This window comes from Setaria viridis, chromosome 7 (genome assembly GCF_005286985.2).
Source record: "Setaria viridis chromosome 7, Setaria_viridis_v4.0, whole genome shotgun sequence".
Lineage (NCBI taxonomy): Eukaryota > Viridiplantae > Streptophyta > Magnoliopsida > Poales > Poaceae > Setaria > Setaria viridis.
Genome location: NC_048269.2, coordinates 25,729,296 through 25,752,750, shown reverse-complemented (window position 1 = coordinate 25,752,750; position 23,455 = coordinate 25,729,296). Strand labels below are relative to the sequence as shown.

Genomic DNA, 23,455 nt, shown 5'->3' with positions numbered 1-23,455 from the left:
ATTGAGGAGAGTCACGTAACGCGTCGGGAGATGGAGAGCCAATCAGGGGGGCGCAACTTGCACCGGTCGATCGATCGATCGATCGGGCGACGGCAAGCACCAGCATGCTGGTGAGGCGCTAGCTAAGCACCCCGATTATTTGCTAGGCGCGCATCGTCGTCACAGCATCGGTGTCCCGGCCTGTCCAAACCCCGGCCAATCGATCCCAACGTAACGAGTGCGTGCTCGGTACCACCCACCTACCGTGCGCCCGCCCGCCGGAATCGCTCGGCGGCTCGCGGGGCCCTCGCCCATCGCCCCGCGTCCTTCTAGTTGTAGGCTTCTGGCCGGCCGGCCGGCCGGCCTGGCCTGGCCGGGCGGCGACAAGGCAGCACGACCCCCCGCGCGGCATAGGATCCCCGCCTGGCATCGCCGCGAGCCGGCCCGCCCGATTAATGTAACCCGCCGGCGCCACGAGCGGCCGCGCAGCCAGGGGCAGCTCGCCGTGCCGTGGCTGTGCGCCTGTGATCGAACTGCGCGTGATACGCCGCGCGACGGGAGCCAATGTGCGGCGCGAGCGCGATGCGTGCTCGCCTGGCCATGTGTTGGGCATGTGAGGCGGTACGGTCTTCCAGGGCGCTCCCCTGGATCGGCTACGTGTCACGCCGAGATCGCCCCCCAGCCCGCGACGACTGATCACCGGGAGGGGAATGTGATCGAACGGGAAAGGAGCCGGTAACTAGGCGTGCTGGTGCCGTGCACCTAACCTGGCGGCGATTGGCGCGCGGCTCGTTCCACCGTGTCAGAGCCGCGGAAGGGGACAAGGGACAAGGGAATATCGCGGCCTCTGGACGTGGAACTTTCTGTGCTGCTTCCCATCTCCGGCTCTCCCCCTTTTGTTTCTTGCGTTGGATCCATTCAACCCACGAATTTTTCCAATGTGTGCGTACTAACCTCGGAGGGATAACGTGGTGGTGTCTCCGTAATCTGTACCGAACCACGCCAAGATATTAAGATATTACGAGTTCGGTAAGTAGAAAAATGGCGTAATCCGCGAGAGCAAGTACGCCCCAGTTGGCGTGATAAAGTTTTAAAACGGGGGGCTCGGGTTTCCTGGCCGCAATAACGACGTGGCAGCGGCAGGGAAACCGAACTGGAGCTGTCCGGTGAGAATCTGCCCAACGCTAGCATGGACTCTCACTCGCTGCTTTCACCGGCCCCGGCCCATAAAACGACCTCCGAACGGACGGCAGTTCACCACTTATAAACAGGTCGCTCGGAGTTCTGTATAATATTTTTCTCACCCTTTTTTTTCTCTTAGAAAGATCAGCAATAATGCTTATATCGTTGTTGATGCGAGATGCAACCATCTAGAAAACAATTGCGATGTTGCAGACGCATCACACTGCTATCAGTCGACGTCTATTTGTCCTGACAGCTGATACAGAAAGAACACAAGGTAGCTCCGTGGCCAAATCAAGCACAAGTACTACTAATTTAAGAATAGTAAACATAATATGATCTGGTGTTAGCTAGCTCCTCTCTCTTTTTTTTCTTCCAAATTTTCCCTCTTGTTCCCCCCCTTCTTTTGGAGATCGGCGTATACTACTGGTGTGGTGTCTATTGAATACTCAAAGAGCGCAGTAGTAATAAGGTAAGGCGAGTAACAGCTACTCCGCCCACAAGAGCGGCTCATGCATCCCGACGGCATCGCCGCCGTCGTACTCCTCGGCGGCCATTGGCCCCGGCCACACCGGTGGCCACCACAGCCCGTCCCTCAGGTCCAGGAGGAGGTCCGGCAGGTCGAACAGTGCGTTGTCCTGGCCCTGCTCGCCGTCGCCGTGCGCCGCCGTCTCGGGGCAGCAGGCAGCTTCCGGCGTCTCGTCGGCCGCGGGGGACGACGGCAGCTCGGCCGATGACGACGGCGACGGCGACGAAGATGGTGACGCTTCGCACGGCGCGTCGGCGGCGGTGGCAGCAGCCTGGGCCGCCGCGGCCTGGATGTCCGCGGGGGAGGTGGACGCCGGGCGGGGCAGCTCGTGGGCGCGGTCCGGGAAGTTGAGGTGCGCGGCGCGGCCCTTGATGGCGAGCGCGGCCACGTCGTGCGCGCGCGCCGCCATCTCGGCCGTGGGGAAAGTGCCCAGCCAGATGCGCGACTTCTTGCGGGGCTCCCGGATCTCGGACACCCACTTGCCCCAGCTCCGCCGCCGCACGCCGCGGTACGACGGGTGCTTGTACCCGCTCCGGCTGCTTGACCGGGCGGCGCCTCCGGCCGCCGACGCCGCCTGGGCCTTGCTGCCGCCGCTCGCCACAGCGTTATCTTCGGTGCTGCAGCAGCAGCTGCTCTCCTCGCCTTGGTGGCCATCGCTGCCGGTACTGCCATTGGCTTCTACTTCCTGGGAGTCCGGCGAAGAGGCCCGCTTGCGCTTGTTCGTGGTTTTGGAGTTCTTTGGCACCTCTTGTGGCGCGCCATTGACGAGGCAGGAGGAGGAAGATGTGGAGGAGGAGGAGGAGGAGGAGGAGGAGGAGGAGGAGGAGGAGGAAGATATGGTGGGTGCATGGGTTACGTTTGCTTCCATGTCTCGTTGGGCTTTAGCTTCCATGGCTTGTAGCTAGGACTAAGAGAGGGAAGTGAGGCAAGAAGAGTGCCCCCCGGCTATAAATAGTAGAGTAGCCTGGTACCTTTTCTTGCGCTGTGGGGCCTCCATTATTTAACTTTTTTCTTTTCTATTCAGGTTATCATATTGTTCAAGACGTCTAGTTTTCTTTATCTTTTTAAAACCTTTTTTTTTCTATTCCAGGTTATCATATTGTTCAAGACGTCTAAATTTATTTATTTATTCTTTCAGAAAAAAGTGTAAGTTATGGTTAGGGATCACTGCCACTGGTCAGTAAACCTGGAGTTGTTACATTTGTCCCTAACATAAATATATAATAAACTGCAGTGCTAGTTTATATGTAAGAACAAATATGTGTCACCTTTATATGATTCAAAATTCAACCATCCATACCAGAGACCATAGAGTGATAGAGATGCTTGGAAAGCTACATAATTTATAGTATGAGAAGAAATCAAATAAAGATACTTGAAAAAGCCACATGATTTATCATTGCTGTTTCTTCAACGATGGGCTATAGCAACTGTCCTTTCATTTTAAGAAAAATAAACAGAGCAAACAAGAATAAACATTCTATTATAGAATTAGCATTAAGAAGAAAGCGAACATGACAAGTTCTTATGATTAGTTAGGATGCAGCTTTCAGGAAAAAAAAACTCTTTGAAAAGTACCATTCATGCGCATATAACAAAAAAAGATTCATTTAATATTTTATGTCTTTCTGTACCAATGGTCCGATTTCTTTAAAGAAGGTTCTAGGCATTGACATTCACTGTTGGTAATACTCAAAGTGCTTAAGGACGTACTCCTACTTTAACTAACCATCTCTGGCGTGGTCTAAAAAAAACAAAGGAAACCATCTCTGCAGCACTTTGTTAAAAAGTATCAGACCCTGACCTGTTGTATGCTGATCAGTAAGCTATAGATCTGTCTATCTTATTCGACTCCAGTTGCTGTTAACTAGTATGACTTGCTACGGAAATTAAGTAAATCTCTCCTTGGTAAAATAGATTAGCCCCATTACAAAATAAATTCCGAACCCACCAATAAACGTGACACTATCAGCGCAGCAATGCATTGGGAGATCGGGAGCGTATTGTACTTTAACTAACCACCTCTCTGCCTGCTTGGTCTCAAAACAAAAGCGACGCATCTCTGCAGTACTAGACTGAAAAAAAAAGGGGTACTCCTATAGATTTGTATAGTTGTATGGTGAATACTAGCACCGTACGTTTGTGATCCGTCAGTCTCATTCGCCTCCAGTTGCATATAAGATGCAAGTCAGCATCTCCTTCTGGGGAAAATAAATTACAGCCCTGTTCGGCTGTCGCCAACAAATTATTTCCGAGCCGATCAATAGACGTGATTCTATCAGCGTAATCATGCAACGGGAGATCAGGGGCGCAGAGCCAAGTGGCGCTGATGCCTGCATACAAAATGCGATCAGCGATCAGGAGGGGAAAGCCAAGTGGTGGTGGTGGTGGCGCTTGCATACAAAATGCTCATGCCCTGCAGGCTGATTTGCAAATATTGTGCTGGCCCATCGTGGATTCGTGGGTGCATGGCTGCCGGTCGGCGTATTGCCCGGGCGCCCAACCTGACGACAAGCGGAGCGGAGGGGGTGTCAAGCTGGACAAGTTCCGGCCAGCATCTCGCCGGAATCCCATCCGGTCGCGACTCATTCCGCCATTCAGGAGCTCAATTTGGCTTCGGTTTTGTCTGGTCTCGCCTTTGACTTCCCCGTTCTGTTTTTTTTTTTCAGTCTGAGGCTCTCTGAGCTGTGACGGCCGGAACGAGGTTGGAAAGGATGGGAGTTAGGTCAGGGCTCCACCATCCTCGCCGAATTTCAGTTCCGGCTGATTGGAACGTGTACGTATACGGTTCTGGGTGTGGTCTCTCTACGCTTCGTCGATCCTCTCGAGGCTGTTGTATGTATTGTACAGCTCCATAAACTCCAGCGGCAGCGGGGCTCAGCGCAGGTCAAAACGGGTGCTGCCGCTCTACCAGAAATGTAAGGCCTTTCCTACCCAGATCGTCCTCAAGTTCACATAGAACGGAGGGGACGAATTGAATGCAGTCGCTAGCAGTGAGATTCCTTGCACGCATTCGTGTTGCCATTGCCACCCAGATTGTCAAGCCAACGCCGGTGCGGTGAGTGTTCGTGTAGCGCGCCGCAACTGGACACACGGTACTGTCCTGGTTTCAGATTTCAAACGAAACTCCGGTAAGAGTAGTTTATCACGAGAGTGGGCGCACTGGATTAGCGCTAGCCAGTACAGGTCTCTAATGGATTTTACTGTGCCTGTACTCGCCGGGGAGCATTTTCCTTGCACGACTCCCGTGCGCCCACCCGCACTCCACGGTCGCCGATGCTCTCTTCCGGGCAACTGGGCAAGGCCACAGTGCCCGTGCGGCACGTTCCGTTCGTGCATGGCATGCGCGGCTTTGACCCTTTGACCTGCGGTTCCCCATGTGCAGCTAGCCAAGCCACCACGAGTCGTGCCGCGCGAGAAGGCCAGGCCAGGACCAGCCGAATCGATCGAGGAGCCACGTGAGCGTGGAGCCTGCGGCGCGCGCGCCGAGCCGCGCGCGGCCAGCTGATGCCAACCGGTGGTGGTGGTGCCGGTGGAGCCCTGCCGATGGTTCGTTTTCAGGCAGATTGGCCGTGATCCCGCACGCCGAGAACCCCGCGAGGATCGATCGCTAGCTCGGTCGTCCAATCAGCCTCGCGGCGGCGCGTCGCGCTCGGCGAGAGGGGAGGAGGGAACGGGGACCAGCGGGCGCGCTTCGGCCGCAAGCATCAGCGATCGGCCACCGGGCGCGCGCCGGCCGGCGGCCCGTCACCGGCCGGCCGCGCGCGTACCTGTGGTTGCGAGGCCTGCAATGTAATAGGTGAAGTGAAGCCGTGTAGTACGCGGTTAAGGGTGGGTGATCCCATTCGGGCTAGCGTAGGATCAACAGCGAGACAGTGATCGGGTGATCGCATTGTAAAAGATCAGAGGCGCCGTGGTTGAACGTTGCCCTAGCTCCAAGGGTGCAACGATTGCGTGTTAATTGATGTGCCAAAACAGCACAAGAGGGTTACAATATATAGGTCATTAGGGAATATCTTTGGTCGTACAAATCTAAGAGATATAGTTACATTCAAACACTTCTATCTACTGAAGACCGAATCTACAACAACTTGCCAAAGATATTCCACCTGATCTTTATAAGTTTGTTACACGCATCATATGCTATTAACACTCCTCCTCAATCTGACCTTCCAAGGTTGAGATTGTTCTTGCAGCTGCCGAAATGAAATAGGTTCGGTGAAGCCATCTGCAACCTGTTCTTTCGTAGAGATATACTCAATATCAAGTAGCCTCTTCGCTACCCTTTCACGTACAAAATGATAATCAACTTTTATATGTTTTGTACGTGCATGGAAGACAAATACTTAGCAACAATATTATCACACTATAATTTAGCCGTCTTTGGTGATTGTATCCCCAATTCATACAGTAATGTTTGAATCCACATTACCTCAGCTGTTGTATTGGCCACAGCTTTATATTCGGCCTCTGTACTTGACCTGGACACCATCGCCTGTTTACGAGTACTCCAAGACACAAGATTAGAACCCAAATATACTACAAATCCTGCAGTAGACCTGCGATCATCTAAACAGCCAACCCAATCCGTATTTGAGAATGCACTTACAAAGTAGTGAAGACGACCTGCAGATCTTTAATCCAACCTTGGTTGTATGTTTCAAATATCTCAGAATTCTTTTCACAGCCATCCAATGAACATTAGTTGGTGCATGTAAAAATTGACAAACCTTGTTAACTGAATATGATATATTTGGTCTAGTCAATGTCAAGTACTGTAAAGCACCCACACTTTTGTAGTTTGTGGCATCACTCGGTCCAAGTAAATTACCTTCATATAGAGATAATTTTTCTGAAGTCGACAGCGGTGTAGCTACCTGTTTACAATCCTTCATGCCAACACGTTGCAATACATCATTAGTATACTTTTCTTGAGTTAAGATAATACCATTATGTATATCCTTTACCTCTATGCAGAGGAAATAATGAAGCTCACCAAGATCTTTTACAGCAAATTCTTTCCTTAGATCCTGCATCAACACTTGAAAAGCTTCCTGGCTGGAGCTAGCAACAATAATATCATCTACATAGATGAGTATAAATATTGTGATCTCCCCCTTGCTATAGAAGAATAACGAAGTATCGGCCTTAGATGCTTTAAAACCAAACTCTTGTAGCTTTGTACTTAACCTGGAGTACCATGCTCTCGGCGCTTGCTTAAGGCCATATAAAGCTTTATCTAACTTGCATAGATACCCAGGTGATGCTTTGTCTTCATATCCAGGGGGCTGCTTCATACATACCTCTTCTTCCAGTATTCCATGCAGGAAAGCATTATGTACATCCAACTGTCGAAGTTTCCATCCTCTAGATACAGCAAGAGATAAAATAATTATGATAGTAGCTGTTTTAACAATAGGACTAAAGGTATCTCCATAATCTATCCCCTTTGCAACCAAGCGAGCTTTATATCTATCTAGACTCTCACAAGCTTTTCTCTTAACCTTGTAAACCCATTTACAATCAATAACATTAATACCTTTTTAGGTGGAACTAAATTCCATGTTTGATTTTTCGTGAGAGCAATATATTCAGAATCCATAGCAGCTTCCAATCTTTACTGGTCAATGCTTCTTCTAGATTATGTGGTTGACCGGAAGAAGTAAAAGAACAGTCCCATTAGTATATACCTTCTCTTTATGTATACCACTTTGCAGGCGAGTCCTGGGGCGTGTATTTGTGCCTTTAGATGGTTCCCTGGCAGTCTGGACAGCTGCTGGCATAGAAGATTTAGCCTCTATATCATCACTCGGTGTAGAGGATCCACCAGCCCTTGATTCCCGCCCAGAGATTCCTCCCGCGCCTGCAGCCGCGACACATCCGAGGAGTGGGGCACCGCGACACCAGCTGGTGCTGGCGCTACGCGACTGAGCGGAGTGGAGGACGTAGCGTGCACAGATTCACCCGCAAGGGCACTGGATGGCGTTGCTATCCTGCTAGGACTTCGAGACAGATACAGCACAGATCCCGCGGCAGGTGCAGTAGCTAGAGAGTGCATGATCTTCTTCATGTCCTGTGCCCGGCTCATCTCCGTTTGTGTCATCATATGTGCCGATTCCTGCAGCAATTTCTTCGAAAATTTGACCAGTTTCATCAATATGGTTAGGAGAATCAAACACCGGTCCATCTATATGTTCCGCCCCAGAGGATGAGACTGGAAAATTGAACAAATATGGTGGGAGGAGGGAAATTTTTGTACGTAACCGAGATTGTCATGTAATTTTGAGAAGGGAAAAATTGTTTCATCAAAGATGACATCCCTAGAGATATATACCCGACCAGATGATACATTTAGGCACTTAAATCCTTTATGGAGTTGGCTATATCCAAGAAAAACACATTGCTTAGATTGAAACTCTAGCTTATGTCGATTATATGGTCGTAGATTGGGCCAGCAAGCACAACCAAAGGTTCTCAATGCCGAGTAGTCAGGTTTTTGTTTGAAGAGATGTTCTAAGGGAGTCGTGTAATCAATCACCTTGCTAGGAACATGATTTATGAGATAGGTGGCTGATAAGAAAGCCTCATCCCAAAACTTGAGAGCCATGGATGCATGAGCAAGAAGCGCTAGGCCAACCTCAACTATATGACGGTGCTTGTGCTCTACGAGCCATTTTACTGATGTACATGAGGGCAAGAGACATGATGAGATATGCTGATTTTATCAAAAAAGGTGTGTAACCTTTGATAAACTCCTCCTAGTCAATTTGCATGGCAATAATCTTTCTGTCAAATAATCTTTCAACCATAGTTTGGAACTCTTGGAACTTTTGAAATACTTCAGATTTATATTTGAGAAGGTAAATCCAAGTAAACTTGCTATAATCATCAATGAAGCTAACATAATATTTTTTCCTCCAACGGAATTGGATGCAGACCCCAAACATCTGAATAAACAAGTTCCAAGGAAAAACTAGACTCACTAGATGATCTAGGATAAGGAAGCTGATGACTCTTTGCTTTCTGGCAAGCATCACAAACTGCCTCTGATTCTTTATTCGATTTTACTAAGCATGACAAATTATTGCTGCTAACAATTCTAGTAACAATAGGAAACGATGGGTGACCCAAACGACTATGCCACCGTGCAAGAGATGGCTTGACTACTCCGAAGGCCTGCTTTATTGAAGGAGCTGAAGGAAGTGGGTAGAGTCCTTTGTGTCATATCCCCTAAGGATCGTGGTCTTCGTTGCCTGATCCTTAACAAGAAAATAATCAGAATGAAACTCAAGGAAAGTTGATTTATCTTTAGCAAGATGATGAACAGAGACAAGATTTTTGGCGGTTTGTAGAACATGAGGAACATTCTTTAGATGTAAATTTCTAGAGGGGGTTGGAACAATAGTATGGCCAATGTGTTTGATCTCTATACTTGAACCACTCGCCGTGTGGGTGTGGTCATTGCCCTTGTACTTGTCTTTGATGGAGAGTTGCTTAAGATTTCTTGTAACGTGATCCGTCGCCCCAGTGTCAGTATACCAGTTGGTATCTACACTGTAGGTGCCCATGTCTGCAGCGACCAATCTCTCATCGGGGACGTAGGTTTCATCGTAGCGATGCCAACATTCAGAGGCGAGATGCCCCTTCTTGAAGCACACCTGGCAGAGGGGGCGGGTGTCGGTGGAGTTCCCCGACGAGCGCTGCTGGTTGGTGTTGTAACTAGGGCGATGCTGCTGCCCCTGGTTGCCGCGTCCGTGACCAGGGCCACGTCCGCAGTTCGGTCCATGACCTCCTGACGAGCTGCGGCCTCTTTTGTTGGTGAAGTTGGCGGAAGAGCCTGAGCCGCTCGAGCCGTCCAGAAGCTTGAGCCTTGTCTCGAACATGAGGAGCTGCGAGTAGAGCTCGACCACTATGATTGGCTCAACCCTTGTGACAAGGGCTAACACCACTGGATTGAACTCGGAGTCGAGGTTGTTGCAGATGTGGGAGGTGATTTCTTCATCATCAAGCGGCCTTCTGGCTGCCGCCATCTCATCTGTATATCCCTTCATCTTGGTGAAGTAATCAGTGATTGACAGGTTACCTTTCTTTGTAGTACTCATTGCAAGGCGCACGTTCATTGTCCTTGCCCAAGTTTGGGCCGTGAACATGCCCTGCACTTCCTGCCATGCTTGAGCAGCTGTTGTTGCGGCTGAGATCTGGGCGAGGACTTCTTTCCCCACCGATGTGAAGATCAGCCCAGGGACTTGTTGGTCTTGAGCGTAGCACTCCACATATGTCGGATTTGGCACCTTGGCGTTCTTGTCGTTGGCCTCCTTCTCATCGACCTCAAGCAACGGGAGCACTGGTCTTGCCGGTGATATGGCCTTCCATTCGTGCACCGCGTATAGCAGTGAGCACCTGCGCTTTCCAGAGTGCATGGTTGGTTTTGTTCAACTTCTCGGTGATATGCACACCAAGTAGCGGATTGGAGACGCTCGAGCTTGACGCCATGGATCTATCCTTGGCTCTGATTACCATGTAAAATATCAGAGGCGCTGTGCGTGGTTGAACGTTGCCCCTAGCTCCAAGGGTGCAACGATTGCGTGTTAATCGATGAACAACACAAGAGGATTACAATATATAGGTTATAAGGGAATATCTTTGACCGTACAAATTTAGAAGATATAGTTACATTTAACCTACAACAACTTGCCAAAGATATTTCACCGGATCTCTATAAGTTTGTTACATGCATCATATGCATCGTATGCTATCTAACACGCATCAGTATGTCGAAATGGAATTACTCTGCGAGCCTGCCTGCCTAACCTGACCGGCCGGCGACTGTAGCCGTGTGTCGCTGCACCGAACGAGGCCCGAGCTAACCAGCGCCTCAGCGGGTGGGCGGTACCCGTACTGTCGCGGTACGCATTACTTCTACGTCATTATAGAGCTTGTCCGCTTGTCCAACGCATTTACAGTTACAGCTACTGCTACAGCCTACAGTACTGCTACTGCAACTACTCTTCGACGATTCCGGTGTACTAGCTGCTACCTACGTGCACGCTGCTAGAGTGCTAGTCCAGTGGATGGGCTCGACGTGTCTAGCTCCTACTTTGCAAGTAACGATTCGCCGTCCAAGTCGGCCCGTGCGTCTAAGTCCAACTAACTTCCGTATCAGGTCCCTGGTCCGGGCTTCAGTCGGAGCAGTAAAATGGGACAAAATCTGAGGCATTTTGATTTTGTTCAGTATGTCATGGGAAGTTAACAAGGATGACCAGCAGTCAAGCACTATTTTGTGGACAATATATTTACGTCTCCCAACACGAATGCAATTAATAAAACTGTATGTCATACTACTGATCTGCATATTGTATTAGCCATGCATGTTATCTTACGGAGCATGTAGCGGTTGAGTCAACTATCAGAGACTCTGATGCTGCACGATGGGAGTAAAAAACCAGCCGTAAACGTAACCTGTACGGAACCGCGCTAATTTACTGCTGCTTCCGGTAAGTATATATGATGCTTTTCCAATAATTAAACCATTTAACTAATGGAAGTACGAATCATGTACAGGTGCAGCTCAGCTTACGGGATTTAACTTAAAAAAATTACTCTGGCGCCGGCACATAGTCTCCCCGGTAGTAATTCACAGGTTCAGGTTTTCGCTTTCTATAAAAGCAGGATGAATTCTCGATCAAAAAAAAAATTACAGTTTCAGGAACAGAGTAACAGACGGGCGTGGGCAAATATATAAAAACTCAGCTCGCAGTGGTACCAAGAACAGGAGTTATTACTCCAGCTTACGCCAAGGGCAGGAGCCATCAATGCTAACCAAGCACCCTGTCCTAACAGCAGATTACCGCATCGGTTGGTTCGCCCGCAACGCAAATGGGGCGAGCCCCGTCAAGCTCATGCCCGGGAACAGTAACCACACGTTACTATACCCCTCTGCCTTACTGCCGCAACAGTGCCAAGTCCTATAATACTCTCGGAGTCAAACGCCTTGTGTTGGCTCGATGCTACCAGGGTTTACTTTACTAATCTCGGCGCGTAATTAACCGTCCCCGATGACGTCCGGCTGACCGATCGAGCTGGGATGGGGGGGCGCATCAACACCGGCCTGTCAACGCAACAGGCTGTAACGGGCTCTAGTTTAAGGCGCCGGTTGCCGATGCGATGCCATGCGACGCCGTACGTCTTTTTTATCGCTGCTCATGACGAGCAAAGCAATGGAAAACCTTGAGCCTTGACAGCCATCAATGGAGCCTTTAAGCCGCAGCCCAACTTTCTTATCGTTCTTGAAACCAGGAAAACCCTAACCAACTCGTGTCCGGCGCCACGATCAATGGAGTAGTAGTGTTGTACAGTACCGGCAGTAGCTTGTCCACACGCAAGAACAGCTAGTGATCTCGGATTGGGTGTGGGTTGAGAAACTAGGAAAGGTCAAGAGGCGTCGTATACGTTCAGCTCCTCCTACTCTCAGTACGGCGCAGCCTCTCTCGGTGCAGCAACAGCAATGGATGCGTGGCTGCGCTGTTCTCGCATGCGTTTCCCTCCTGCAACTGGCGGCAATGACAATGACCATGGCTACTACATGAGACCTGCTAGCGGTTAAAACTTAAAACTGTGGAGATTTTCAGGCACGCGTGTCTGGCAACAGAGGCAGAGGGTACCAATGGCGAGTTGGCGACGGAGACAAACGGTGGATCTCCACGGGGTGATGCAGAAGCACAAGCAGCTGGGCACAAGAAAGAGCAGGAACGATAGCGGCATAGGATTTCCAGTGGGTGCAGGCAGCTTAGATGTGGCTCAATCGGGATTACAGCAGCTAATTCATGAATTGGGTATGTCAATCGTATTAAGGCGGCGAAAGTGACAGTTAACGAAACACAGAGCCACGAACGTACTACTGCTACTGCATCATATGATCTGCGAGGTACCAGAACTTTGACTTCACCATTCAGGAAAAGGAAAGAAACGATAGTGATGTGGTTTCCACTATATGGTCAACAGCAGCCAGCTAGTTTCTGGAGTTCTGCCCAACCTTTCTTAGAGGCTTCCCAGCTATGAACCACAAAATCAGATTCTTGCATGTAAGCGATCATGGACTTTATCGGCTGTTTCACATACATCCGTGCTCCAGTTTCAGACTCTTGACATCTCAAATGTTGACATTGACAAAGACCCAGCAACATGCCCATTGCACCAAAGATAGCAGCAACGCAAAGTTTGACAAACCTCACTCCCAAGTCCTAACCAAGCCGCACTGTCACCGTATGCTCGCACAGAAACTCAAGATACTTTGACCAGTATAGATGCCTAGCTGGCAACTGCTTGTGTATCCCTTATACTACTCTGACCCTGACAATAAGAAGATTCGGGGCCATGTTTGGTTCACGGGACTAAAGTTTAGTCCCTATCATGTGGGGCTAAAGTTTAGTCCCTGTCATGTTGAATGTTTAGATACTAATTAGGAGTATTAAATATAAATTAATTACAAAACCAATTACATAAATGAAGGCTTAGTAGGCTACTACTAAGCCTAATTAGTTCATGATTTGACCATGTGATGCTACAGTAAATATGTATTAATCATGAATTAATTAGACTTAATAGATTCGTCTCGCGAATTAGCCGCGACTTATGCAATTAGTTTTATAATTAGTTTATGTTTAGTCCGCGACTTATGCAATTAGTTTTATAATTAGTTTATGTTTAGTCCTTCTAATTGGTATCCAAACATCTGATGTTGACCCGAACTAAAAATTAGTCCATGGATCCAAACACCCCCTCAGACAATGTAAGAGACTCGCTAATACTTTAATTTCTCATACACCAACAACTAATTAAATCTGTGTGGGGGTTTATTATGGCTTATGATAGACAGACAGAGCGTTAAACATCTTCTTGCTTCTTACTGCTGGGCACATTGCACCCTTGGCCCAGCATCCTCATCCTCGTCGACGTCTTCGTAGGCTTCCCGCTGCCTTTGGTACTTCCTACGCCTCATCTCCTCTTCTATGTTGACATCGTGCATTATGGTCTCCTCGCACTGATCCACCTCCATGTCTGACAGACGTCCCCTAGGCAACTGTGGCAGCACCTTCTCAAGCGCCCGGCATTGGTCAGGGGAGAGTGTGCCAGATTCAGGAAACTCGACGTTGAATTCCACAAAGAGACGGCCCTTCATGAAGGGCCGGCCATACTGTGGCACACCCTCGTCGTTTATAGCCTTGTGTTGACCTTTTCGAACAAAAGCGTGTAAGCCATTTGTAAAAGTCTAACCTATTAGAATTTAGAGACCAAAGACTTGTTGGAAAACCAAAAACTGGGAACATACCGGGTTTAATAATTTCACCAGGATTGGACTTGATTAGAAGTTGCCTACCGTCAAGATGGGTCAGAATGAACTGGAACCCACACAAAGCTTCCGTCAGAGAAACTGTGTGCTCAATGAACAGGTCATCATATTTCCTCTTGAATCTTGGATGCTCTTTAACTTGCAAGATAAAAACAATGTCTCCTGTCACTGTGTCAGGCTGCAATGGCATAGAAGACATATTGCAATATTAGTCAAATATCGGCGAAAGCAGTTATGAATAACTCAGTGGATGTGTATATGCCTGCATCTTATGGCTATAGGAAAGGTGCAGACTGAACTCACAGCTTCATCAGCTTCGCCCTGGAATACAATCTTTTGGCCATGTTGCATCCCTTTCTCAATATGAACCTCAAGAACCTTCTTCTCTTGAACAACTTTGTTGGCTCTGCAGCTTGGGCATCTGTCCCTTTCACGAATGATTTCACCTGATTGATGATACAAGATTACAATCACAAAATTAGATAAACCAAAATGCATTCTGAAGGAAGACACAAAACACTCAATGGATGCAGAAATGGAACAAGAGTAGCATACCTGATCCTGTACATTCAGGGCAAACAGTATTCATCTGTTGGATCATGCCTAATCCTATCTGTCTTGTTATAGTCTTCATTCCTATACCATGACAACCATAGCATGTTCCAGGTGCTCCAGACTTGGTTCCTTTTCTGAAAATAGGGAGAAGAAGCAACAGAAAAGTGAGACATAATGTTAGACCCTGATGTAGAAACATGGAAAAAGAAGTATTGGCATAGGTCCTTCCTTGCTCTTCAAGAAAAACTAAGCAGATCATTGCAGGATAGCATTGTTACCTTAAAAAATTTAGCAAACTCTGCCTAAAATGCGTAAAATAAACAAGTTACTTCAGGTAGGCTTGAACGGGTTAGTGATAGGGGGAACTTGCATGGGCTTGGTTTCATTGTTTAAAGGGGAGTGATGATTTAATTCGATTCTGACCTAAGGGGTTTAGTGTAACCCCACTTGGCATTGACAGTATAGGATTACTGTACAGGGATAAATCGTGCTGGTAGCGAAAAATTTGATTCAAACAAAATGAGGATTATCCCAGGCACCCAGCTTAACTAGGACATAAGAAACTGACTGAGGGTCAATAGATGAAAGTCAATTAACATTGGATGATAGGTGCAGGTACTGAATAATCCATGGGGGCTTGCTGCATACCGGTGAATTTTTATTGGGAAGGAGCACTACCCTTGTTTTCATATTTAAAAAGGAGCAAAACTGGCTGTCCATTGGATTAATCTTTTATAAAAGCAGTAAAAAGAAAAAAAAGGTTATTGCAAGTTTATTTTTTTAACATAGGCTTACATACATCCGCCTGAACAGGATTCACCCAATATGATGATCCTATTACAATTTAATACTCCTACATAACTACATAAGAACCAAGCATGTTTGCATAGTGTTGAAAAAAAAAATCCTTATTATGCCAGTCTAAAAGTTGCTTGCATATTGTCGAAATTATGTCTGTACTGTTCTTTTCAGAAGCTGATTTTTTAAGAACAAAAGTGGTCCACTTTACAAAAAAATAGAATACCCTATGGATAGCAGCTGGCAGAAGTTTAATAGAGGTTTCGTCAAGGGATAACATTCTCTTGTCTTTCTGGAAAAATAGTGCCTTCTAAAATTACTGGGTGACACAAGTATGTTGCCACCTGTGATTTCATAGCAACATGAGATATGAATTACAATGAAGGGATTGAAAGGGAACAACCCATGTGGAATTAACTCCTCAAAGGATTGTCCAGGCTAAGGTGAAAAACTTATGATCAGAGCACACATCTCAGGTACAAGTATATCAATAAATAGCCAAAACTAATGTGTTGGTAAATGTGGAAAGAGTAAAACTGCCAAGACAGTGCAAATGATAACACTTCAGAACAACTAAAGTCTAAAACACTAATCACATGCAATGATTCTTGGTAAATCTGAAAGATGAGAGCTAAGTCTCGAGCCCTGACCATCAGCACTAGAATCTGAGGACACCCTCTAGCTAAACCACATAGATGGACTGGGGAAGTCATTGCTATTGAGCTAGCATACCTAAAAGCTCTTTTGTATTTCCCAGATATGTCTTAAGAATTTTCCACAAAAAAAAAATCTTAAGATCTTAACGATGTAAGACTTCTACAAGAGCAATGAAACATTGAAAGGCTAAGTGCCTGCGGAGAGCCAAATACAGTTGGCAAACAATTTTGCCGTTCAAATTCCCCTCTGTACGTAGCAGTGTAACTGTTGTTAAATTCCACACACTGATCACTGGAAGATGTTCTGTATCTTTTGCCAATATCATTTGAGCTACTACCGCAACCAGGCAAGGATAATAGGACGCGGAAGTGTGCAACGCTTGCACAAAACTACTAACATTGTCTATGTTTCAGTCTAACAAAGCAAAGTTTTGAAGACACGAACATCACATATTCACACAAAACAAAATTAAAAGCCACAAATTCATTTGATGGTGACATCATTATCTCATCTGTTACATGGGAAACATTCATGTAGTACTCAGCAAATCAAGATGCAATGTGAGCATTGACACTAACCGATATTAGCATCACAAGTGCAGTTTCCAACCCCCAGTGCCATTACCAAATATAGTCCAGTGCAATGTGGACGAGTTGTTTCATACCTTAGTGTGTATTTTGAAAATTTCTATATGTCATGAGTATGAATGATAACAGCAGCCTGTTATACAAGTGATGACATCATCTTGAATTATGCATGGAATTTTGGCATGTCAAACAAAAATCATATTACCACAGAAATAGATTACTGAAAGTTCCCATCCTGTTAACTTTTGATTTTTTATCGCGCTTGTGATTATATTCTAGGAAACTCTGATTGCCACCAGAATCAATCAGATGAAAAGTTTTCAGCAACTACAATGCTCAGTAGATAGTGGACAACCGAACTTGTGACTGAACAAGGATTGATTGCACATGGAACTATAACTGAACTTTTCTGTTTGATTCTCCTTGCCAAATTTAGGATTAGATGGTGTCTTAAGTATAGCAGAGCTAATTTAGAATTTAGTACCTTTAAATCAGCCTACCAATCATGGTTTCAAAGGCGTCGCCTAGGCGTCCAGGCGGTCCCAGCTCGCCTTGGTAAACCGTCCGCCTTGTCACCTAGGCGATAAGGCGTGCACAGATTTCCAAGGTTGCCTTGTCGCCTTTAAAACACTGCTAGCAATTATATTCCAAAATTCAAAAATCTCTTTCGCGCGCGTGTTTTTTTTTTTTTTTTTTTTTTTTTTGGGGGGGGGGGGGGGGGGGGGGAGGTGGTGTCCTGCATGGAACTTTACAGAAGACTTACCCTTTGCACTTTGAGCATAGAACATTCCGTGATAACGATAATTTCTTGGTAGCCCCATTGTACACATCTTCTAAAGACACCTTCAGAGAATGCACCACATCCTCACCACGTTTCTGTCTGCGTACTCTTGACCTACTTCCTACAAATGATAAATCCTTGTGTAATTATAAAAATACAGGGTAAAATGTATTGAGAAACTTAAGATGATAATTTGCATTACCCCCAAAGGAACCACCACCAAAAAACTGCTCAAATATGTCAAACGGATTATGGAAGTCACCACCTCCTCCCATTCCCTCCTTGAGACCATCCTCTCCATATTGGTCATATATCTCCCTCTTCTCTGGGTCACTAAGCACCTCATAAGCTTGAGATAATTCTTTAAACTGTCGAACCAATGAAATGATGGTCAGAACAAACCAAACAATCCAAATTGAAGTAAGCAGATGTCGCTTATTGTCAAACCTTTTCTGGGTCACCACCCTTGTCAGGGTGGCTCTTGATTGCAGCCTTTCTGTATGCTTTTTTGAGCTCATCCTGGCTTGCAGTACTAGAGACGCCAAGCACCTCATAGTACTTGGTGTTGTTGCTCCTCCTTGGCACACGCCCAAACATTTCTTTGGATCACAGGATAATTGCAATTCTGCAAAAGGGTAAGCTTAACTGGATCAGCTAAAAGCACCATAAAATTTACCAGTTATAAAACCATTTCTATAGCAGAACTAAAAGGTGAACAATTTTATGCTCTGCAACAATAGCAGTTCAGCTACACAAATGTGAACAAGTTATACACCGTTCACCAACTACTCAAAAACTTGTAAGCTTAGTAGTCTAGCAATCCAACTCACGCTAAAAAAAATAGCAAATCTAGAATCTTTATCACCCACATGTTCTAGATAATGGTCTGCATAAAAAGGAAAAATTCTTATGGAACTAAAAAGCCGATCACCGTACTTCCCCAACCACCACGCATAAAAAAAAAACTTTCCCATGCCTCCCAAGAGCACCCAAAACTTCAGTTCCCCCAAAAATCCGATCCAACACTACTCTCCACCTCTGCGTCAAATCCAACCGGAAAGGCTAACAGGACGGCCAAGAACGGCACAAATCAAGTGAAGAAACACTCGATTTCCCCCGCGGAAGAGGCGTATCCGCAGTCTGATCGACCTCTATTACAGTAAAGACATGGAAGATTAGTTTTTTATCAGCACCCGTACCTGAATCTGTAGAACCTAGGACGACGACGAGGACGACACAGGGGAGCAGCGTACTACCGCTCAACCCACGCGACGGAAAAAGAGTTTGCTGAGTCTGTGGCCGTGCGGCTTTATACACACTTGCTCTATCATTGCCGGTTCGCGTGCTTGCTCGGAAGCTGAGATAATCTGGGCCGTTCGGTGGAGGCCATCGGTTTGGGGGTGCTCTGGTGCCGGGGGTAGACGGGTAGACGAGTGGAGATGTTTTACGGTACACAATACTACCTTATACTATACTACTGTTCGAAAAGGACTCGTATGTAAGGATCCAGCGGTTGGGATTAATTGTATACTACTAAAACCTTAAGTTGTAGTATAGGTAGTATGCATGAGTAGTATATGTGGTATAGGGGTATGATGGGAAAGATATGAGCTCCGATCTGATCTTCACTCTCCCGCCGGAGATCAGCAGCCTCAGTAACCTCGACTTCGTCAACCTCTCCGGGAGCTTGCCGGCGTCCTTCGTTGGGATGCGGAAGATGCGGGAGTTCAGCATATCGTTCAACAACCTCACCGGCGAGATCCCAGGGGTTCACGGGCTGGCCGGAGAGCTCATATCGGGATGGATCCTCTTCTTCTCGAGCCACGTCGCCGGCGCGGTGATCGTGGCGGCCGACATGCGCTGCGAGGGCCGGGTCGCGCTGGCGCGGCTCTACGACGCGCTCAACATGCTCTAGGGGTCAGGCTGCTCACATGCAGGGGACACTACACCATCGACCTCACTGTTGGCGTCGGGGCAGGGATCCTCTTCGACACGATCGCCAGTGGTACTTCAACGCCAAGAACAGCGACGGCAAGAACGCGCACTGCCGCAGCTGCCAGAGCTACAAGGCTCTCCTCTCCCACTAGCTATCACTGATATGATTACGTTTTGGCCAATTGAGGATTAGTTCATGTCAAATTCTTTTTGAGTTTTTCTGGCAGATCGCGACTTTGAAATCCCCAAATAATATATGTTGTGCTAATTACAATTTTATCCATACCAAAAAATAGTCTATACTCTATACTACCACCTGGTAGTATTGTGCACCGTAAAAGAGCTCGACGAGTGGGCAATTGGTGTGGCTGACTGGCTGGTGGCATGGTGTTAACAAATTTGCAATAACACCACCTTAAGCTGACTTAGGAGTTGTTTGGATACAGTGCTAAAGTTTAGCATCTTGGGTGAGAAATGACTACATTGCCCTCATTTATGACTGGCTTGGGGAAAAGTGGAGAGGAGAGGGAGGGGGCAACTAGGGAAACTCATTAGCACCTTTTAGCACCCCTTGGGTGTGCTAAAGAAAACAAGGGTGCTAAACTTTAGCACTCACCTTTTAGCACCCCTGTTTGGGAGTTCAAGTGCTAAAAGTGTGCTAAAAATGAGGTGCTAAAGTTTAGCACCCCTTTCCAAATACCCCCTTAGGCTCTTTTTGGATACACCCTTCTAAAGATTAGGAGTCCACTTTTAGAACATTTTTAGGACTTGTGCATCTAAACATGAGTTCTAAAAGTACGCTTCTAAACTTTAGAAGGCCATTTTCATTAGGAGGGCTAAGGGGTACTAATGGATCTTATTTCTCCTAAAAGTGATCCCCAAGTCTCCCTTTACCCTATTGCCCTCGCATGTATTAATGATGTGAACAATGCAGGGGTAGTTTAGAGGAGTAATTGGGGGGTAAAAATGACATTTTCCCTCTAAAGCCCTAAAGATCTGTAGTTCATCTAAACAACCCTATACTAAACTTTAGAAAGGCTAGGATCCTAAACTTTAGTACACTATTACATTTGAGGAGTTTGTATCCGAACAGAGCCTTAGCCTATATTATCAACAAGCAGTCAGAAGAGTTTAGAAGCACAGCATATGGCGTGACAAAGCAAGCAGAGAGAAGAAAGCAATACTGGCGCAAACCAGGTGCGGAAACTCTGAAGATTAATACAGATGGAGCTTTCAACCCGAAGAATGGCAGGGGCGGATGGGTTTTTATCGTACGTGATGAGAGTGCGACAGTTACCCGTGCGGGAGCCGCCAGTATTTGTTGGATGCTTTCCATGCGGAGATGGTAAGCTTTCCCGCATGGGGTCACAGAGGCAGCCAATCAAGGCATGAACCGTGTGATCCTGGAAACAGACTCGGTGATGGTCAAGCTTGCTCTGGAATCAAACTCATTTGGTCTAGCGCCAACCGGGGGTATCGTGTATATGAGATAAAGAACATAATTAGCTCAATTTTTTGCAGTTTGTAATAGGGTTGCGCACGCTGTAGCGCCGCTTGGATGTAAGTGTCCTCAAGGTACCGTTCTTCATTGGAACGGCACGCCCAATGGGCTCGAGGACCTGGTGAGAGACCAGCGACGACTCCGCTGAGTCCTTGATCTAATGGAATGCATATTCCCGTCAAAAAAAAAAAAGTTACTCCCACCATAAATCAAAGTTTCACATGTGTAATGTCCAAAACAACTTACAATCGAAGACAATCAAAGCTGTTGCTTGTACAACAAGAACTTAAAAAATGAACATTGGTGAGGCATTTGACATCCTCTTCAAAGAGTCGTGATTCGTATAAGAGCAACTTCACACTCTGACGTGTGACATCTTCAGTAAACAATGCGACTCCAAACCCGTCGTCTTTAGATCAAGAATTCATGAACAACACACCTCGTTTCCGCGTGACAAGCACAACAACACTTGGCCCAAATAGCACAAACAAACACTTTTACGCAGGAGTACGCTACATGCTAAATTTCTTAAATCTCTTGTACTCGACTGATACCAATCTTACAGCATATTACAATCACTCGATCAATACTTGCATATTACATTCTGCATCTATGATTAGAAGCATTGCACTTTCCATATCCAAACACAAAGCTCTAATCTGAATCACTGCGAGGTTAACTAAACTGGCTGCAATCTAGTCCACAAGGCTAAACTTTCAGCAACCGCTAGTACTGGTCAGCAGCGTCAGAACAGACAGTACTGGTTAACAAGGCACTGGTCCATCGGGAAGGCCAATCTCAGAATCCAGAGCTCGTCGCAGGCGGCGACAACGGCGGGGGCACCTGATCAAGGGAGTCGAACATGTCTGGCGGGAGGTCGTCGAAGAAGTCGGGCGCGTCCGGGGGCTCGGCCTTGACACCACCCTGCGCGCACCCCGTGCCGAAGAACGGAAAGATCATCGGAGCGGGTTGCGTCATCATCGGAAGCAGCTCCTGGTAGGCGAGATCATCCATGGCGCCGGCGTTGACGAACCCGCCGGGAGCCATGTTCCAACCCTCCGGCATCCCCGGGTAGTCGAGCAGAGGGTACGGAGGCTCATCGAACGGCAGCCTTGGTAGCAACAACGGGCCCGCGTTTGACGACGAGGAGCACGCGTGGCTGTCGGCGACCGGCGCGAACGGCGGCAGCGCTCCGTTGAAGCCGAGAAGCCCGGAGCCCGCTGCCTGATCGTACTGGATCAGGGCAGCATTCTGGGTGTCCATGAATGGTGTTGCTGCGCTGCATGGGTGGACGCCGGAGGAGCTGCTCCCGAATGGAACTCGGTCCAGGCAGGGACCCTGACGATGACAGTTGACAGCACACATTTCATCAGGAAATGTACATTCATATATATGGAGAAAATAAGCAATTTCATAGTGGGGACAAAGGACTGAAATTCCTCGTGATCGTTTCCCTGAAATACATCAGTGGGCTGAAGAAAAGGAAGGACCGACGAGCAATGTGAATCGCAAGTGCTTACCACGGCGGCGGGGCGCGACTGCAGAGACGAGGCCGCCGCCGGCGCCTTGGCTCTGGTGCTCCTGCTGGACGGGGCGGGGAGCGGTGCGCGCAGGAGCCTAGCGAGCCGCTTCTGGCGGGTGCTCCAGAAGTTCTTGACGTCGTTGTCCGTCCTCCCCGGCAAGTAGGTGGCGATCCTCGCCCACTTGTTCCCGAACTGCGCCTGCAACTCCAGCACCACCCGCTCCTCGTCGGCGGAGAACTTGCAGCCACTGTCGCAAAACGTTCAATTACCAATTTACCATCGTGAATTCACGATCAACCGTGCACGAAATGCAGACGGGCAACAAATCATCGCGGTGCAGCGGGATACCATGAGGGAGGGATGGTTCGCGATCAATGCAGCCTAAAACCCAAGCAAAATGCGGTTCTAAGTTCTAACAACTAGCATTAAACCACTGAAAAATGCAGTTCAGAATTCCCAGTGCCTCTGAAACCAAGCAGAGAGGAGGAGGAGCGGATCAAAGCAAACGGGAGGGTTGGCGCTCACGTCTTGAGGTTCGGCCTGAGCTTGTTGACCCAGCGGAGGCGGCAGGACTTGCCGGTGCGTGGCAGGAGGCCTTTGGATCGAATGGAGCTCCAGTCGCGGGGCCCGTGCGCGCGCACGTGCTCCAGCAGCACCGCGTCCTCCTCCGCCATCCAGGGCCCCTTCCGCACCGCCGCACCGCCGCCCGCCGCGTCCCTCCTGCCGCCCCGCCGCCGGGCACCGCCAGGTGCTCGAGCCATTGCCTCAACGCAGGAGCACGATCTCTCCTCTCCCAATGGAACTGTTCCGGACAGGGGCTGTGCCGTCGCCGTGCTCCTTATGGGGCCCGTGGGGACGGAGTGGCGCACGTGGCGCGACCGGGAGCGTCAGGTGGCGATCCGACGGGCGGGTTTGATTCCCGAAGCGGCGCAGGCAGCGGTGGAGCGGGCGCACGAACGCGGGCGGGTAACCGCTCCTCCACCCCCACGACCTCCGATTCCCGCGGCCCAAGGATGCTCTGTGTCTAGCCGACTCGCCGCTATTTTGTTGTTACGTGCGCCCAAAATTCAGGGCGTCCT

The 23,455-nt window shown here is 48.0% G+C and overlaps 3 protein-coding genes and 1 non-coding gene across 4 annotated transcripts; all 4 read right to left on the bottom strand.

The window, feature by feature from the left end:
- Positions 1-1,350: 1,350 nt before the first annotated feature.
- On the bottom strand, positions 1,351-2,624 carry LOC117863107 (ethylene-responsive transcription factor ERF024). Its single transcript, XM_034746701.2, has one exon. The coding sequence runs from the start codon at positions 2,580-2,582 to the stop codon at positions 1,650-1,652; it is 933 nt and encodes a 310-aa protein (XP_034602592.1). The 5' UTR covers positions 2,583-2,624; the 3' UTR covers positions 1,351-1,649.
- Positions 2,625-9,563: 6,939 nt separating this feature from the next.
- On the bottom strand, positions 9,564-9,702 carry LOC117866015 (small nucleolar RNA Z247). Its single transcript, XR_004642715.1, has one exon. It is a non-coding gene; the product is annotated as a small nucleolar RNA Z247 (small nucleolar RNA).
- Positions 9,703-13,406: 3,704 nt separating this feature from the next.
- On the bottom strand, positions 13,407-18,774 carry LOC117864111 (chaperone protein dnaJ A6). The gene is made up of 8 exons (XM_034748123.2): positions 18,617-18,774; positions 17,865-18,042; positions 17,620-17,785; positions 17,400-17,538; positions 14,595-14,728; positions 14,343-14,485; positions 14,019-14,217; positions 13,407-13,921 (listed from the first exon to the last, which is right to left on the bottom strand). Exons 2-8 carry the CDS (start codon positions 18,012-18,014, stop codon positions 13,593-13,595), a joined length of 1,260 nt encoding a protein of 419 aa, XP_034604014.1. The 5' UTR covers positions 18,015-18,042; positions 18,617-18,774; the 3' UTR covers positions 13,407-13,592.
- A 2,590-nt stretch (positions 18,775-21,364) lies between these two features.
- LOC117863292 (probable transcription factor MYB58) lies at positions 21,365-23,424 on the bottom strand. The gene is made up of 3 exons (XM_034746931.2): positions 22,902-23,424; positions 22,374-22,623; positions 21,365-22,191 (listed from the first exon to the last, which is right to left on the bottom strand). The coding sequence occupies exons 1-3, from the start codon at positions 23,135-23,137 to the stop codon at positions 21,652-21,654; spliced, it is 1,026 nt and encodes a 341-aa protein (XP_034602822.1). The 5' UTR covers positions 23,138-23,424; the 3' UTR covers positions 21,365-21,651.
- Positions 23,425-23,455: the final 31 nt, after the last annotated feature.

Excerpts from the sequence above, each read along its gene's own strand:
- LOC117863107 (XM_034746701.2), bottom strand. The coding sequence starts at position 2,582 with ATGGAAGCTAAAGCCCAACGAGACATGGAAGCAAACGTAACCCATGCA.
- LOC117863292 (XM_034746931.2), bottom strand. The coding sequence starts at position 23,137 with ATGGCTCGAGCACCTGGCGGTGCCCGGCGGCGGGGCGGCAGGAGGGAC. Across the intron at positions 22,624-22,901 it reads CTCAGGCCGAACCTCAAGAC|TGGCTGCAAGTTCTCCGCCG; the intron begins GTGAGCGCCAAC and ends GTTTTGCGACAG. Across the intron at positions 22,192-22,373 it reads AGTCGCGCCCCGCCGCCGTG|GGTCCCTGCCTGGACCGAGT; the intron begins GTAAGCACTTGC and ends TGTCATCGTCAG.
- LOC117864111 (XM_034748123.2), bottom strand. The coding sequence starts at position 18,014 with ATGTTTGGGCGTGTGCCAAGGAGGAGCAACAACACCAAGTACTATGAG. Across the intron at positions 17,539-17,619 it reads TGGTGGTGGTTCCTTTGGGG|GAAGTAGGTCAAGAGTACGC; the intron begins GTAATGCAAATT and ends TATCATTTGTAG. Across the intron at positions 14,729-17,399 it reads CTATGCTCAAAGTGCAAAGG|AAAAGGAACCAAGTCTGGAG; the intron begins GTAAGTCTTCTG and ends CCCTATTTTCAG.